This window comes from Copadichromis virginalis, linkage group LG18 (assembly GCF_057382275.1).
Source record: "Copadichromis virginalis isolate Kocher_CV1m ecotype Utaka linkage group LG18, C_Virginalis_male_GT1.1, whole genome shotgun sequence".
NCBI lineage: Eukaryota > Metazoa > Chordata > Actinopteri > Cichliformes > Cichlidae > Copadichromis > Copadichromis virginalis.
In genome coordinates, this window is record NC_140635.1 from 4449864 (window position 1) to 4467545 (window position 17682).

General features: G+C 41.2%; 1 protein-coding gene across 1 annotated transcript; it reads left to right on the top strand.

Moving 5' to 3' along the window:
• The first annotated feature begins 48 nt into the window (after positions 1-48).
• On the top strand, positions 49-17429 carry LOC146686995 (tripartite motif-containing protein 16-like). Its single transcript, XM_085437960.1, has 3 exons — positions 49-849; positions 1880-3306; positions 14735-17429. The coding sequence occupies exon 3, from the start codon at positions 14878-14880 to the stop codon at positions 16543-16545; it is 1668 nt and encodes a 555-aa protein (XP_085294086.1). The 5' UTR covers positions 49-849; positions 1880-3306; positions 14735-14877; the 3' UTR covers positions 16546-17429.
• Positions 17430-17682: the final 253 nt, after the last annotated feature.

Here is a 17682-nt window from a genome sequence, read left to right on the forward strand (position 1 = left end):
GCATATCCACTTTACAAATATAAATAATGATATAAATCCACAGCTGAACTGGAGGAGCAGCTGATCTAGTTCACTCATGTGTTTCTGGACTAAGAGTTGGAGCAAATACCTTATGATTCAGTGATGTTTGTTTTTGTTAAATATTTTGTAGATCCAAGAGTGAGTTTGACTCATGATGATGATGTTCCGAATTAAACAAAGTTGGTCACAAATTCTTCAAAGCTGTTTATTAAGAATATATTCACTTGGACTCATGAGACAGGCTTGTGATCCAAGGGAGCCATCAACTGGACAATTACTGACATGACAACAAAAAAGCTAAGTACAGAGGGGGGAACAGAGGTGAAAATACTTGCTTTAAAGGATTGTAATGTTTCCTTTTAAAATAAGTCTCTAAGGTCAGACAAAGGGACAGAAACTCATAGCTTTCTACCAGCCCAATGACAAAACTATAAGTTGTTTTTTAACATCTACTTTTTCATCTATTTGGCAGTCACAGTGAAAAGTATAAACATTGGCACGCTTTGTCTTGTGATTCTGCTGTTCGTAAAAAATGACCATGCGCAAAGTACCAGACTTTAAGGCTTTGACTTGATGCCAATGGCCTGAGGAGGACAGTATTACCCTTGGACATGTGTAGTCTGCCGTCTACTCAATAGAAGAAGAAGAAGCGCGGAAATGGCACAACTGTCTTCAGTTTCTGGGAGAGTTTAACAATGAGAGACTGATGATGCAGAAGAAATCTCCGTGGTTAAAAACATTAAAAACAGTCGTCCAGGATGATGAGATCCGCCACTGGCTCAGACTGCTGTATATCAGCCGGAGACCCGAGATGAAGTCACGCAGCAGGTATGTAAAACTGTGATGTTCTCAATGAACTAACACAGGAACGATCTGAGCTCAGTCTGTAAGCTAACAGGCTAAAATCAGAGAGCAGCTAATCAAACAAGTGCGTCCGTTTTTTTTAAAGGTCAACTTTTAACAATAGACTTTCATGAGACACATCAAAACCAAACAGGGAGGGAAAGCTTCGGTTTTCTGCACTGTGCCACAGTTCGCTGTCTGCTTCGGTTCACGACGCCTCACTCCGGGGCTACAGACAGTTCTCTGCCGCCTGTGGTGCTCCTCACCTCCGTCTGCACCCACAGACTTCCCGAGGTGGAGGCAGGCCGGCAGGGACTTTGAGAGATGGGCTTTACTTTTAAAAATACCCCTTAATCAGGGTCTAACTCACTAAAAGATGGCCACATGTCTCTCTCCAACTTAATCTCTTTCTTTTAAGTAATTGTTTTTCATTGAAATGAAATTAATTGTTCAATAAAATGATTACATTTATAATTGAATTAAAGTTAAATGAATCAAGGTGATTTTGACTTTGCTAGTTAACAGGAAGAGAAACAAACTTACACAGGATAAAATGAAATTTGGACCCAGCAGAAAAAGTCAGATCACAGACAAACAGAAACATTCCTCTTTGGCTAAAATAAAATGCAGATTATTGCTCATCTGCAGTTTTAATCATGGTGAATAATTTATGATTCAGCCAAGTAAGATTCTTCTGTGTGGAGGTTTTTCCCCTGTCAAAAGGCATTGACCATTACCTTCATCTAAACATGGAATTTAAGTCATGTAGTTGCCGTTGTTTGTTTTTAAAGAGGTCATAATATTTTTGTGATGGTAGAAATTTATCTTCAAAGTAATAGTTATAAAGTGAATTAATAAGACTTTCCAACAAAGAGAGGGAGTCACATGGTGCTTCTGAAACATTTGTACAAACCTCTCTCACATATGTGAGCAACATGCTCACAGTGTACAGCCCTGCTGACTGAGGCTGCACCTTTACCTGTCTAATCTTTTTCTTTTTACTTTGTTCCTCAAGTCCCACATCAACATGAAGTGTAAGGAGGAGGAAGATCTGGCTGGCCAGCAGGTCTGGAAGCAGGAGAGGAACTTCAATCTGGACCAGGAGGACACAGATCCCCCACAGATCAAAGAGGAACAGGAGGAACTCTGCATCAGTCAAGAGGGAGAACAGCTTGTAGTGAAACACGAGGATGAAGGCATCGTCGTCTGGAGCGGGGAAGAGCGGCTCAGACAGCTGCATAACATCTGGAAACCTGAGAAAGATTTACAGACCAGCGGTAAAACTGTAATCGCTTTTCTGAAGTGTTAACATTAATATTAAACCTACAGTTTGTATCAGTCAGATCTATTTAAGGGAGATTGGTTATGGCGTCCACCTGAGTGGCAGTGAGACTTCGAGCTCCGACCTCAACGTCCTTTGCCTACGCCCAACAGCGGTTAAAATCCAATCTTTTAGCGGCTGCCTCACCGACTTAAGCTTCTGTTCTGATCTAAACAACCAAGATGCCGACCAAACATAGGTCCAAGCCTAAAACAGCCGGAAAGGATGGATCAGACGATGACCCTAACAACGAACCTGAAACCGAGAAAATGGAAGGCGCTAGTGCTAGTGCTCAACAGACCGAGGCGAGTGTTTTGGCCGCAATTCAGTCGTTGAAAGTACATTTCACTGCTCAACTGCAAGAAGTTAAAATATCAAACCAAGAAATAAAAGAGGCGATTGGAGTGTTTTCGGAGAGGCTCACCTCCGCAGAAACTCGCATCAGTAAAGTTGAAGACGACGTCTCTTCCCTCGTAAGTAAAGAGACTTCCCTTCATAAGAAAATTCAGGAACTACAGTTAAAGGTGGACGACCTCGAAAATAGAAGCCGGAGATCTAATCTGAGACTCGTCGGATTGACTGAGAATACTGAACAAGGAGAAATTACAATATTCTTGCAAACTTTCTTAATTGATGTTTTGGGACGAGACGCGCTCCCATCCCCACCTATCATTGAACGAGCACACAGACTACAAGGGCGAAATACTCCAAATGGCCCACCCCGTGTGATCATCATGTAATTTTTGAATTATCAAGACAAGATGAGGGTGATGAGAGCGGCACGTCTGAAGGGAAAAATAACGCACAACGGACATCACATTATGTTTTTTCCTGATCTGTCAACGGAAGTCCAGAAACAACGGAAACAATACAACCAGGTAAAACAACAACTCCGTGAAATGCATATAAACTTCGGACTGATCTTTCCAGCAAAAATGAGGATTCTCCACCATGACAACAGGCTCCTCTTCCACACACCAGCGGAGGTGGAAGATTTCATGCGAAAAGTCCGGCAACCAAACGAGGGATAAACTTCACGCCCACTCAGAAACGCTACATCAAATATATGCAACTCTGATGAACAACTCCAAACCGGACATATAACGGCTGCTGGTGTACAGGTATGATATAGATGGCCTTAGGTATGCTATGTCTAAATCTTTTCATTCAGTTACATTTGTATGGCCACTTCTTTAGTTAATACGGTCGGACCTAAGTTTGTAACTTCAATCATGAGGACGCTCTATCAGCTCCTTCACACGGATCTGATGCATAACCAATCCGCTATGACTTTGGGGGGGAAGGTTTTGAGATCTACACCGATGGAAGATCTCTGGGTTGTTTTTTTTTTGTTGTTGTTTTCTTTTGTTTTCTGGTTTATAAGAGATTGTTTTTAAAGTGCAGTGCTCTTGAAATAACAACTTGTGAGTCTCGACAGGAGAGACGAGATGTAGTCAAACCCAGATTACTAAAGGTACAAACTGTATGAGTAGTTATTCAAATATTGATCTAATTTCCTGGAATGTAAGAGGCCTTAGAAAATATATTAAACTGAAAAGAGTAATGGATAGAATAAAACAATATCACCCAAAGATAGTCTTCATTCAAGAAACACACTTACTCGTGAATGAAACTGACCGGATAAGGAGGAGATGGCCAGGTCAGGTTTTCTTTAGCCACTTCTCAACACATGCTAGAGGAGTGGCAACACTCATTCATAAATCAGTACCCATGTGTATTAAAAAAAACCATATTGGACCCCGCAGGGAGATTCATTATTCTACAATGCTCCGTGCTGAATCAAGATTTAATATTAGTTAATGTATATGGCCCCAATATTGACGACTCCAACTTTTATAATAATCTATTTCTCTCTATTACAGACCTTCACGGTGAGATAATTGTTGGGGGGGACTTTAATTGTACCCTAGAGCCCAGGCTTGATAGATCATCAGGCTTAGACTCTTCCCATCCAAAATCTAGACAAGTCATACAACACTTTATGTTTGAATTGAATCTTAAAGATATATGGAGATTAAAAAATCCAACAGGGAGAGAATATTCTTGCTACTCAGCCAGTCATAATAGCCGCAGTCGCATAGATTATTTTCTTATCTCAAACTTTCTTATCTCCAGAATTAACAGCTGCTCATATAAAAGTGTGCTTATATCTGACCACTCAATAACCACGCTTAACTTCTCAGTCACAGCAGCTTTTAGACGTAACCCTATTTGGCGTTTAAGACCACACTGGCTGCACAATCAAAAATATTTGGAATATGTAGGCAAAAATATTGATGACTATTTCTACTTCAACAAATCCGAAACTACAGCCTCAGTAAGATGGGAAGCTTTTAAGGTCTTTATTCGTGGACAGATGATAGGCTACACCAAAAACAAAGCAAATAAAAACTATACTGAGATGTTGGACCTCGAAGGTCAAATAAAAGAAGTGGAACTTGAGATAAACCTGAATGACTCTAAAGAAAACCAACAAAAACTTTTAAGATTAAGAGCAAAATACGATAAATTAACTACTGAGAAAGCCTCAGCCGGACTATTTAGACTGAGACAGACCTACTATGACCAAGGGGAAAAGGCAGGAAAACTTTTGGCATGGCGTATAAAAACGCTACTGAACGAACAAACAATAAATGAAATTAGAACTGCAGACGAAAATATCACAGATCCTCATAGAATAAGTGAACTCTTTGAACACTACTATTCACAACTATATACTTCAACAGGAGATACGACTCGAGAATCACTAGAATCCTTCTTTGACTCAATAAGTACCCCTTTACTTTCTGAAGAAGCCCGATGCGAATTAGACTCTCAGTTATCGATGAATGAACTCTCCAATGCAATCGATAAATTAAAAATGGGAAAAACTCCCGGCCCAGATGGAATTCCACTAGATCTTTTCAAAATATTTAAAGATAAATTAATATTCCCTCTGTACGACATGCTGGTGGAAAGCTATGATTCAAAAGAGCTTCCCCCCTCCTTGCGAAATGCACTTATAACGGTATTCCCTAAGCCTGGGAAACCGCCTACAAAATGTGAATCTTATAGACCAATTTCACTAATAAACTCTGATGCCAAGATAATAAGCAAAGTACTGGCAAACAGACTTGAACGGTACCTTCATCTTCTTGTTGATAATGACCAAAATGGGTTTGTAAAAGGCCGACAAACGCAGCATGGGATTCGCAGAGTACTGAATGTACTTTACACAAACTCAGAACAACTAGACATGGCTCTGCTTTCCTTAGACGCAGAAAAAGCTTTCGATAGGGTCGAACATAATTATCTCTATAAGGTACTATCTCAATTCGGCTTTGGCAATTACTTCATGACCTGGGTTAAAATATTATATAATAAACCTATAGCCTCAGTTAGAACCAACAATATTATATCTAGACCATTCTATCTAGGTAGAGGTACACGTCAAGGCTGTCCCCTCTCACCTCTTCTTTTCGTCCTAGCAATAGAACCACTGGCTATTGCGATAAGGAACAACCAAAACATCTCTGGCATTAGAACAAATAATATTGAGTCTAAAATTGGATTATTTGCAGATGATATTATTTTAATGCTGTCTAAATTAAAGAGTTCAATTCCTCAGCTACTTAAAACAATTAACTTCTTTGGCAATATCTCCGGTTATAAAATTAATGAATCCAAATCGGCCATCCTCTTTTTTAATCATTCTGAAAGAACTAAACCACCTATTCAAACAACGTTTCAAATTGCCAGAGACAGTCTCACTTATCTAGGTATAAAAATCACTCCAAAAATTAACGATTTGGTAAACGCAAATTATTCTCCTACTATCAACTCTGTTGTTGGCTTAATCAATAGATGGTCTATGCTACCAATCTCGATGATTGGACGTGTAAATATTCTCAAAATGAACATCCTTCCAAAATTTCTATATCTCTTCCGAGTCATTCCTCTCAACCCTCCAGATGACTTCTTCACAAAGACAAAAACAATATTCAGTAAATTCATTTGGAATAACAGACGAGCTAGACTGCGTCTTTCGCTACTATATCTTCCGTATGACAGAGGAGGTCTCTGTGTTCCAAACCTCAAATGGTACTACTGGGCTGCCCAACTCTCTGCGGCCTCATGCTGGTTCTCAACAACTACCCTACCCTGGGTAAATTTAGAAAGGTCAAGTGTAGTACCCCTTACCACTCAGCACTTATCTGTACTCTGCAAAATATAAAGATCTGATGAAAGATACATCAAACCTCTTTGTTAAAAATACTATTCGTGTGCGGTTCGAGGCACTCGAGTTTAAAAATGAAATGCCAGCACTATCCCAATTCTCACCTATCTGGGGCAATAAGGCCTTTAAACCCGGTTGGAAAGATTTGGGCTTTAAAATATGGGCCGACAGAGGCCTGTGCAAAGTTGCAGATCTATTTGACAAGGACACCTTAATATGTTTCAATGGCTTGACTCAGAAATTTGACATTCCAACCAAACATTTCTTTAAATTTCTTCAAATCAGAAGCTTCATTTCAAAAACTCAAAAATCTCTAACACCGCCCACCCTAAACTCATTAGAGGATATAGCAATAAACCATCAGCTGAAGAAGGGTTTAATTTCTCGCTTCTACAATAACCTTAGAGACGGCTCTCAAATATCCTCAGAAAAAGAAAGACGCGCATGGTGTCAAGACTTAGAGTGTAGTATAACTACAGAGGAATGGCAAAAAGCTTGCTTGAAAGCTCAAACACAATCTATAAACACTCAATTTAAACTAATCCAGTACAAATGGTTAATGAGAACATATATTACCCCAACATTATTAAATAAATTTGACCCCAAAACTCCGGACATATGTGTTAAATGTGGGGAAAAGGGCACACTGATGCACTGCCTATGGGAATGCTCAGAAATTCAAAAGTTTTGGGAGGAAGTTTTAGAAATAATTGCACATATTACAAGTGTCAAATTGGATCCATGTCCTAAATTATGCATCCTAGGAATTTTCCCCGCTGAAATCCAGCTGAGCAAAGCTAACCAAAAAACCACAACCTTCTGCCTGCTACAGGCGAAATACAGTATAGCCAAATCATGGAGATCCACTAGTAGACCACACGTGAGAATTTGGTTATCGACATTGTCAAAAACCCTTGCTCTGGAGAAACTTACGTCTATGATAAAGGGTAAACATGCTTCCTTCAAAAAAATGTGGGGAAATTTTTTGTTATTTTTGGAAGGTGAGGAAATGATCGATAATGTACAGAAATGATTCTATCTATTTAACCTGTATGGAGAAGTAACGTCACAGCTGCTAAAGAAAACCTGGGGAACCTGCGATTGCTGGTCTGCTAAATAGAAGGACAGGAGAAGGGACGTGAAATTAAATGGATTGGAAACGGAAGAGGACGCAGCTTATCATTGCAACCACTAATCTGGATGCCTCTCTAACTAACATGATATCCTTGGATTAAACTTCAGCCCGAAACCCTGGAATGTTATACTTGCTTGATTTTTTTTCTCTCTGGAGCACTATCTGTAAACCTTTGCTTCAGGGTCTTTTTTTTTTTTCTTTTTTTTTTTTTTCTTTTGTTGTTGGGGGGTTATTTTGGGTTGCATATATTTTTCTGAAATAATATATGAATGATTTTCATGGGAGAGTATATATAATATATCTCTGTGTCCTCCTAACATTAATCATTTACGATGTACATAAATCATTATTATATACTCAGTTTTTTGGTTTTTTTTGGTTGATGGAAAAGTAATAAAGAATAAAATTTAAAAAAAAGTCAGATCTATTTAATGTGTATTCGTAAAAACATGACAGGGAGTTTTAAATGGACTGGTTCTTATATAGCGCTTTTCTACTCAATCTTGAGCACTCAAAGCGCTTTACAAAACTTGTGCATTCACCCACTCACTCCCATTCGCACAAGCACATTTTTCTTAGTGCTTTCTACCAACATTCAGACACACATTCCACAGATCAAAGAGCAACTTGAGGCAACTTGGAGTTAGTATCTTGCCCAAGGATATTTGAAATGCAGACTAGGTGAAGCCGGGAATCGAACCGATCAGTAGATGATCTGCTCTACCGCCTGAGCTACAGCCACCCCCAATAGTGAAGATTATTTTGAAAAATATCAAGATGTAGATCAGTTTCGAGATCAACTCCAAAATAGATCATCAGTCAGTCAGTAATAAGTGAGTTCTTTTTTGTTTGAAAGGTTTTTTTTACTCTTAATGTTGCTGAAAAATGTCAGAACTCAAGTTCTCATTTGCATCAGAGTGCACAAATAACTTCATTTTTACACACTTTTAATTTCACCTGCAAATGTGAGCAACATGCCCTCATTACAGACTTTAACTAAAACTTTATCTTCTCAGAAGTGTTTTTCTATAATTACATTTTTTTATTGTTCGTTTAGAAGCAATAGTGGAGAGACCGGCTGACTGCTGCAGAAGAAATCTGCTCTGAGGTTAACAGAACGTCTGATCGTCCAGTATGAGATCAACCTTCAGCAGAGACTGCTGGATATCAGCCGGAAACCCGAGATAAAGTTACGCATAACAGGTAAAACTGCGATGGTCTCAGTGGACTAACACAAGAATACAACTCATGTAGGACCTGATCAGAGCTCAGCTTGTAGGCTAACATACTGAAATCAGGGAGCGGCTAATCACACAAGTGCGTCTCTTTTTTACGGTGAACTTTTAGCATTAAACAAACCTTGAGACCGAGAGAAAGTGCCTTTATAGAAGATTTATTTAGAAGATTAAGATAAAGGAGGCAGGGAGGGAAAGCTTCTGTTTTCTGCACTGTGCCACAGTTCGCTGTCTGCTTCGGCTCTCTGACCCTCACTCCGGGGCTACAGACAGTCCTCTGCCGCCTGTGGTGCTCCTCACCTCCGTCTGCACCCACAGACTTCCCGAGGTGGAGGCAGGCCGGCAGGGACTTTGAGAGATGGGCTTTACTTTCAAAAATACCCCTTAATCAGGGTCTAACCCTACAAGACCATCGTGCCTCCCCCACCATCCTCACCTCATTTTAAAATGTATATTTTTCAACTGAATTATATTTGGGTTCAAGAAAATGATGAAGTTTTTAAAATAACTTTGTAATGTTCTAATAAACAGTCTTAACTCGAACTAAATCAGCTCAAATCTCACAGATGTCAGTGTTATTCACAAAGCATGGAAACATAGTTGTTAGTTTTGAATGCAGCCACAGCAGGCAAACTATGGCTGCATGCTCCAAAGAACAGGAGCACAGTAACTGAACACACTCTTAGCACACTTACATCTGATTTTGGGAACAGTTAACAGATCTGAACCTGATGACCTGAGAGGTTTAACTGGGTCAAAGGTCGAGAGCCAATTGAGAACTGTCCAGTTAAACCAACTAAATGATGAAACCTTTGATTTAAAATGTCATGATCAACAGTATCAAAGGCAGCAATGAGATCAAATAGAACTAAGACTGAAACTCTGAGTCCCTAATAATCTTCAGATCACTGATGACTTTAGTTGGGTTGATTCTGTGCAATGACTGGCTGTGAAACCTGACTGGTACTTATCTGCTATGGCACTGTGAGATTTTCAGTTTAATCTACAACAATGACAAACATTTACTTGCAGCGTGAAGCTGGCAGCAGCTACCTGAATGATTTGTACTCTGAACTTTCCTAATAAGAGTATCAGAGCTCGAGAGTAACTTACACTTTCATTTTTCACATTTGTACAGTTTAAATTTCACTCCCATATGAGGACATGCTCAGAGTGGACTATATTTGCTCAGATGTGTTTTCCTGTCATCACATTATTAACCTTTTTCCTCAGTGACCCTTTGTTCCTCAAGATCTCCCCCTAACATGAAGTGTGAGGAAGAGGAGTGCCTGTATGACCAGCAGGTCTCCAACCAGGAGAGGAACTCCAGTCTGGACCAGGAGGGCCCAGATCCTCCACAGATCAAAGAGGAAGAGGAGGAACTCTGCATCAGCGATGACGTAGAAAAGATTGTACTCAAACAGGAGGATGAAGGCCTCATCTGGACTGAAGAAGAGCAGCTCAGACAGCTGGATAACATCTGGAAACCTGAAATGAACTTACACAGCAGGGGTATGTAAAACCGTAATGGTCTTACCTAAAAATTAATATGACTTTAATTCATTCAATAAAGATATTTTGGAAACACATCAGAGTTCTTCAAGGCCAGTGTTTAAATAAACTCAGCTGATTGTTAGTCGAGGTTTTCTGAGAGCTTCGCTGCTTTTTATCCCCATATTTTAATCCTACTTTTAAATTTCCCCTTCTGTCTGATGTTTGTCTTATCATTTACATAAACATGTTTCCAACAGTAATTGGTGGACAAACTGTGATTGGTGCATAGAAATTTACTAACGTGTTAGAAGTGAGTGCATGAAATCTTATTTTAACAGTTTCCAGGTCTGGGTAAATGATATGATGATATTTCGGATGATATTTTGATTAAACTCTGTTGTAGAGTTGGAAATGGACAGCTGTAGACACCACTGCCGAGTAGTCATTCTTGTTATACTTCTATATTTATCTAAGACAAGTAATTTTGTCCATTTGTCACCTCAGCTTTCCCACAACAGCATGAATGTGAGGAGGAACTGGTTTTTGGGGACCAGGAGAGAAACTTCAGCCTCGACCAGGAGGATCCAGAGCTTCCACAGATAAAAGAGGAAGAGGAGGAACCTTGCACCAGTCAGGACGTAGATCAGCTTGTAGTGAAGCAGGAGACTGAAGGCATTATTATCTTCATGGTGGCTCCTACTTATGAGGAAAGTGAGCCAGAGCTGGACAGTGAACGTCTCCTTTCTTCCAGCTCTCCTGAACCAGAGAGCAGAGATCAGCAAGACAACTTTCCTGTGTCAGAGAGTCAGCGTAAAACTGACACAAGTAAAAAGTTTGTGAAATGTGAGATTTGTGGAAAAACCTTTGAGTACAGATCCAAACTAACGAGACATATGAGGGTTCACACAGGTGAGAAGCCACATTCTTGCAGCACCTGCGGAAAAAGATTCAGCCTGATGATAAACTTGAAAACTCACATGAGAATCCACACAGGTGAAAAGCTTCATTCAGAGGATACAGTTACAAAGACACATGAGGATTCACACTAGTTAAAAGTGGGAGAACTGTCAGATGAAGCAGTCCACTGAGAAGCCAGATCAGAGCAGATCAGATGACCTCCTTCCTTAAAAAACTCTGTATTGTTTATTGTATGTAGGGGTGGGAGATATAGCCTCAAAATAATATTTCAAGAAACTTACATTTAAAAAAAATAATGTACATTTTATCAGCTCGGCAGGCAGCAGCATTTATACAGTGGGGCAAAAAAGTATTTAGTCAGCCACCGATTGTGCAAGTTCCCCCACTTAAAATGATGACAGAGGTCAGTAATTTGCACCAGAGGTACACGTCAACTGTGAGAGACAGAATGTGAAAATAAATCCATGAATCCACATGGTAGGATTTGTAAAGAATTTATTCGTAAATCAGGGTGGAAAATAAGTATTTGGTCACCTCAAACAAGGAAGATCTCTGGCTCTCACAGACCTGTAACGTCTTCTGTAAGACGCTTTTCTGTCCCCCACTCGTTACCTGTATGAATGGCACCTGTTTGAACTCATCATCTGTATAAAAGACACCTGTCCACAGCCTCAAACAGTCAGACTCCAAACGCCGCCATGGCCAAGACCAAAGAGCTCTCAAAGGACACCAGGAAAAGTATTGTAGACCTGCACCAGACTGGGAAGAGTGAATCTACAATAGGCAAGCAGCTTGGTGTGAAAAAATCAACTGTGGGAGCAATCATCAGAAAATGGAAGACATACAAGACCACTGATAATCTCCCACGATCTGGGGCTCCACGCAAGATCTCATCCCGTGGGGTCAAAATGATCATGAGAACGGTGAGCAAAGATCCCAGAACCACACGGGGGGACCTGGTGAATGACCTGCAGAGAGCTGGGACCAAAGTAACAAAGGTCACCATCAGTAACACACTACAACGGCAGGGAATCAAATCCCGCAGTGCCAGACGTGTTCCACTGCTGAAGCCAGTGCATGTCCAGGCCCGTCTGAAGTTTGCCAGAGAGCACATGGATGATACAGCAGAGGATTGGGAGAATGTCATGTGGTCAGATGAAACCAAAGTAGAACTTTTTGGTATAAACTCAACTCGTCGTGTTTGGAGGACGAAGAATACGGAGTTGCATCCCAAGAACACCATACCTACTGTGAAGCATGGGGGTGGAAACATCATGCTATGGGGCTGTTTTTCTGCCAAGGGGACAGGACGACTGATCCGTGTTAAGGACAGAATGAATGGGGCCATGTATCGTGAGATTTTGAGCCAAAACCTCCTTCCATCAGTGAGAACTTTGAAGATGAAACGAGGCTGGGTCTTCCAACATGACAATGATCCAAAACACACCGCCCGGGCAACAAAGGAGTGGCTCCGTAAGAAGCATTTGAAAGTCCTGGAGTGGCCTAGCCAGTCTCCAGACCTCAACCCCATAGAAAATCTGTGGCGGGAGTTGAAAGTCCGTGTTGCTCGGCGACAGCCCCAAAACATCACTGCTCTCGAGAAGATCTGCATGGAGGAATGGGCCAAAATACCAGCTACTGTGTGTGCAAACCTGGTAAAGACCTATAGTAAACGTTTGACCTCTGTTATTGCCAACAAAGGTTATGTTACAAAGTATTGAGTTGTATTTTTGTTATTGACCAAATACTTATTTTCCACCCTGATTTACGAATAAATTCTTTACAAATCCTACCATGTGGATTCATGGATTTTTTTTTTTTCACATTCTGTCTCTCACAGTTGAAGTGTACCTCTGGTGCAAATTACTGACCTCTGTCATCATTTTAAGTGGGGGAACTTGCACAATCGGTGGCTGACTAAATACTTTTTTGCCCCACTGTATTTATTTTAATTTATTTTCAGTTGTTACAGATTGGACAGACATGACTGGGGGATAGGAAGGAAAGAAAGAAAGAAAGAAAGAGGGACAGTGAGAAAGGGCACTTAAAAAATATCTCCCAGGTCACCTGTTGAGAGAAGAAAATAAGAGAAAACAAGCAAAAAAGAGAGCAACATAATAACACAACACCATTGCAATAATCTAGCTAAGTGTAAATAACAGTAAATATTAAATACTGAATGTGATTGTGCAGCACGCAAGATTGACATCGCATAATGTGGTTTGAGGTAGCAGCCAAGAAAGGTGTAGCTTGTGTGTGTGAACACCTGTGTGGATGAGTGCTCGTCTATTCAAAAGGCTTCTCCATGTAACGATCTGCTAGAAGGTGTGGGGAGCCACAGCCTCGTCCCCCAGGGCATGAAGCAGGCATGGAGGAGATCCAGGCCCCAGACATCCAGAGGCCCCCAGAGTGCGAGCGCCCAAAGAGGACCACCGGAGGGGCAACCGTGCCACCTTCCTGGGAAGAGCTGAGGAGAACCCCAGATGAGGGGTCACCCAACAGCCACAGAGCAGAAGCCAGAGGGGGCTGCAGTGACGTACGCGCGGGCTCTGCCGGCAGTCAGCTGTGCCAGAGTGAATCGAGCCCCCGCAAGGGGCCCGACCGAGCCACAGGCACCAGGCCCCACCAAGCAGCCGTACCGGGGAGTGAGCTGGTACAGACCTGAGCGTCCAGCCCTGGACACCAAGAACGCACCGATGTCTGAGGGCATCAGCCACCAGCAGGGAGTGTGGTGAGGGGAAATAAGCCTCCATACCTTGGAGGGCCTGAGATGTTCCAAGGGGGTGGAGTGTAAGACCCGAGCTGACATATAGACACAGACGAATAGGCGCACACAGACCTAAACATGCATTCCCACCCTCATGCACACATATACAAATACTCGGCGCTCATCCAACCTGGATACAGACACAAATGGACACTGTACATGTACTGTACAGCACGGCCCCTCCTGAGAACCCTCAATGTCTACATGCATTTAAAACTGAGAGGTGGGCACCGGCGCCAGAGGTGAGGTTGAATACAAAGACCGTCCTCTGGACACCGTATAACATGCCCGATCCCAAGGCCCTATATGTATGTGTTATGAGAGTGTGAGTAATGTGGATGTCTAGGTTGTGGAATAAAATCAGTCTGCTGATAAAACAGTGAGCACAGTGAGAAGATCTTCACTGAGCTGATCCATCTCATCTCATAAAATTGAGGCACAGGTGACCAGGAGGGGACAGAGGGGGAACGACCTTTTATTGCTTTTTTCTACAACAATTTCTTAGTTCAGCTGCAGTATTTGATATCCTGTAATGACTAAAATGATCATTTAAACTAATTTACATAAAAAGATTGTCTTTTAAATGTTAAGGTTATTTAACAACTTTAAAGGCTGAGCAGTGCTATTTTTAAATGAAAAACTCACAGGCTCACATGTTCCAGGATTGAATTAGTGTCTGATAACCCTCCCTCTTCCTGCTCTCTAACTCAGCACCTCCTCTCTGTCCACATGTTCCCTTGTTCCCTCCCCTTCTGATCTGCAGTTTGAAGATGGGTGCAACCAACATGTGGTGACGTATAAGAGCTGACAGATCCCATTCGCTACAGAAACCTATGTTGTTTAGATCAGAGCAGTTTCAGTTCTGAGGAAGTGAAACTCACACAGTCACTGACACTGTTGGGTGAAATGGCGCAGAAAAGTGTTCAGCTGGACCGAGAAACCTTCTCTTGTTCGATCTGTTTGGATCTACTGAAGGATCCGGTGACTATTCCCTGTGGACACAGCTACTGCATGAAGTGTATTGAAAGCTTCTGGGATGAAGAGGAAAAGAAGAAAATCTACAGCTGCCCTCAGTGCCGGAGGACTTTCACAGCGAGGCCTGTCCTGGAGAAAAACACCATGTTAGCAGTTTTAGTGGAGCAGCTGAAGAAGACTGGACTCCAAGCTGCTCCTGCTGATCACTGCTATGCTGGACCTGAAGATGTGGCCTGTGATGTCTGCACTGGAAGAAAAATGAAAGCCTTCAAGTCCTGTCTGGTGTGTTTGGTCTCTTACTGTGAGAAACATGTTAAGCTTCATTATGAATGTCCTGCATTTGACAAACACAAGCTGGTGGAGCCCTCCAAGAAGCTCCAGGAGAACATCTGCTCTCGTCATGATGAGGTGATGAAGATGTTCTGCCGTACTGATCAGCAGAGTATCTGTTATCTCTGCTCTGTGGATGAACATAAAGGCCACGACACAGTCTCAGCTGCAGCAGAAAGGACTGAGAGGCAGAGAGAGCTGGAGGTGAGTCGACAAAACATCCAGCAGAGAATCCAGGACAGAGAGAAAGATGTGAAGCTGCTTCAACAGGAGGTGGAGGCCATCAATCAGTCTGCTGATCAAACAGTGGAGCACAGTGAGAAGATCTTCACTGAGCTGATCCATCTCATCCAGAAAAGAAGCTCTGATGTGAAGCAGCAGATCAGATCCCAGCAGGAAACTGAAGTGAGTCGAGTCAAAGAGCTTCAGGAGAAGCTGGAGCAGGAGATCACTGAGCTGAAGAGGAAAGATGCTGAGCTGAAGCAGCTCTCACACACAGAGGATCACATCCAGTTTCTACACAACTACCCCTCACTGTCAGCACTCAGTGAGTCTACAGACTCATCCAGCATCAATATCCGTCCTCTGAGCTACTTTGAGGATGTGACAGCAGCTGTGTCAGAGGTCAGAGATAAACTACAGGACATTCTGAGAGAGGAATGGACAAACATCTCACTGACAGTCACTGAAGTGGATGTTTCACTGTCACAACCAGAGCCAAAGACCAGAGCTGGATTCTTAAAATATTCATGTGAAATCACACTGGATCCAAACACAGCAAACACATGGCTGTTATTATCAGAGGGGAACAGAAAAGCAACATTTATGAAGCAACAACAGTCTTATTTTGATCATCCAGACAGATTCACTAACAGGTGGCAGGTCCTGAGTAGAGAGAGTCTGACTGGACGTTGTTACTGGGAGGTGGAGTGGAGAGGGGCAGGAGTTGATGTAGCAGTCGCATACAAGAATATCAGCAGAAAAGGAGGTGAATGTTTATTTGGACGTAATGACAAATCTTGGTCATTATATTGTAACAACAACAGTTTTACATTTTGGTACAACAACATCCAAACTCGTGTCTCAGGTCCTCGTTCCTCCAGAGTAGGAGTGTACCTGGATCACAGAGCAGGTATTTTGTCCTTCTACAGCGTCTCTGAAACCATGACTCTCCTCCACAGAGTCCAGACCACATTCACTCAGCCGCTCTATGCTGGACTTTGGCTTCAGTATTATGGAGACACAGCTGAGTTGATTAAAGTGAAATAGATTGAAGTCTTTCATATTGTTGTAAGTTTAAATCTGTATTTTAGTTCCCTTTTAGTTTCTCTCCATCATTATTGTGGTATTTATGTGCTGCACATAAATCAGATGTCAGTCAAACATTATGGGCAGTACCTCGACATCTTCAACATGTTGTCTTGATGTTTTTACGTTTTATAGGTGGAGCTCTTTCCTGTGTCTGTTCAGCCATGGAGACTATCAATGCTTATGGATATTTTTATTTGAAAAATTTCTCCACATGACAACATAAACTTCTCTATCTTCTAAATGTTTACTGAATATTTTTCTTAGGTATTTGTATGTTGTTGTTTCTCTTCACTGATCTTAACAGAGAAGTCTACAGACCTTCCTTTATCACACAGATTTTATTCTCATTTGTACATTTATAAAGAAAACAATTAATTACAGAGCAATAAGAAATTTTAAGAAAGTGCACTATATCATAATTTATAGTAAAGTGTATTAAAGCATCGTTAGTTAGTCACTTATTTAGTTTGGAGCTGTATCATCTGACACTGTAGAAACATTTCCTCCAGCTTCAGCACAGAATGTTAAAAACAGAACTATTAATGAGAACAAACAGTAGGAACACAGTATCAGCAAACATCATGGCTTAAAATGGAGAGTAAAAATCTAAAAAGAAATAAACAAATTAGTAAAAAGGATTTCCTGTTGACATGTTATTGGTCCTATCTTGTCTGCAGCACCTCCAGGATGCTTCTTATATGTTTCTGGTTATTTTTGCACCAATTTTAGTTTTTGTCAGTAGGAAGTTCAAGTTCAACTCAGTGTGTTTGTTTGTTTTTTTCAAACTGATGCCTGACCTTGAACACCAAACATCTGTCAATAAAGCAATGATATAAAATGCTTATATTAGTACTGAAAAACTGCATATCCACTTTACAGATATAAATAATGATATAAATCCACAGCTGAACTGGAGGAGCAGCTGATCTAGTTCACTCATGTGTTTCTGGACTAAGAGTTGGAGCAAATACCTTATGATTCAGTGATGTTTGTTTTTGTTAAATATTTTGTAGATCCAAGAGTGAGTTTGACTCATGATGATGATGTTCCGAATTAAACAAAGTTGGTCACAAATTCTTCAAAGCTGTTTATTAA

Excerpts from the sequence above, each read along its gene's own strand:
- LOC146686995 (XM_085437960.1), top strand. The coding sequence starts at position 14,878 with ATGGCGCAGAAAAGTGTTCAGCTGGACCGAGAAACCTTCTCTTGTTCG.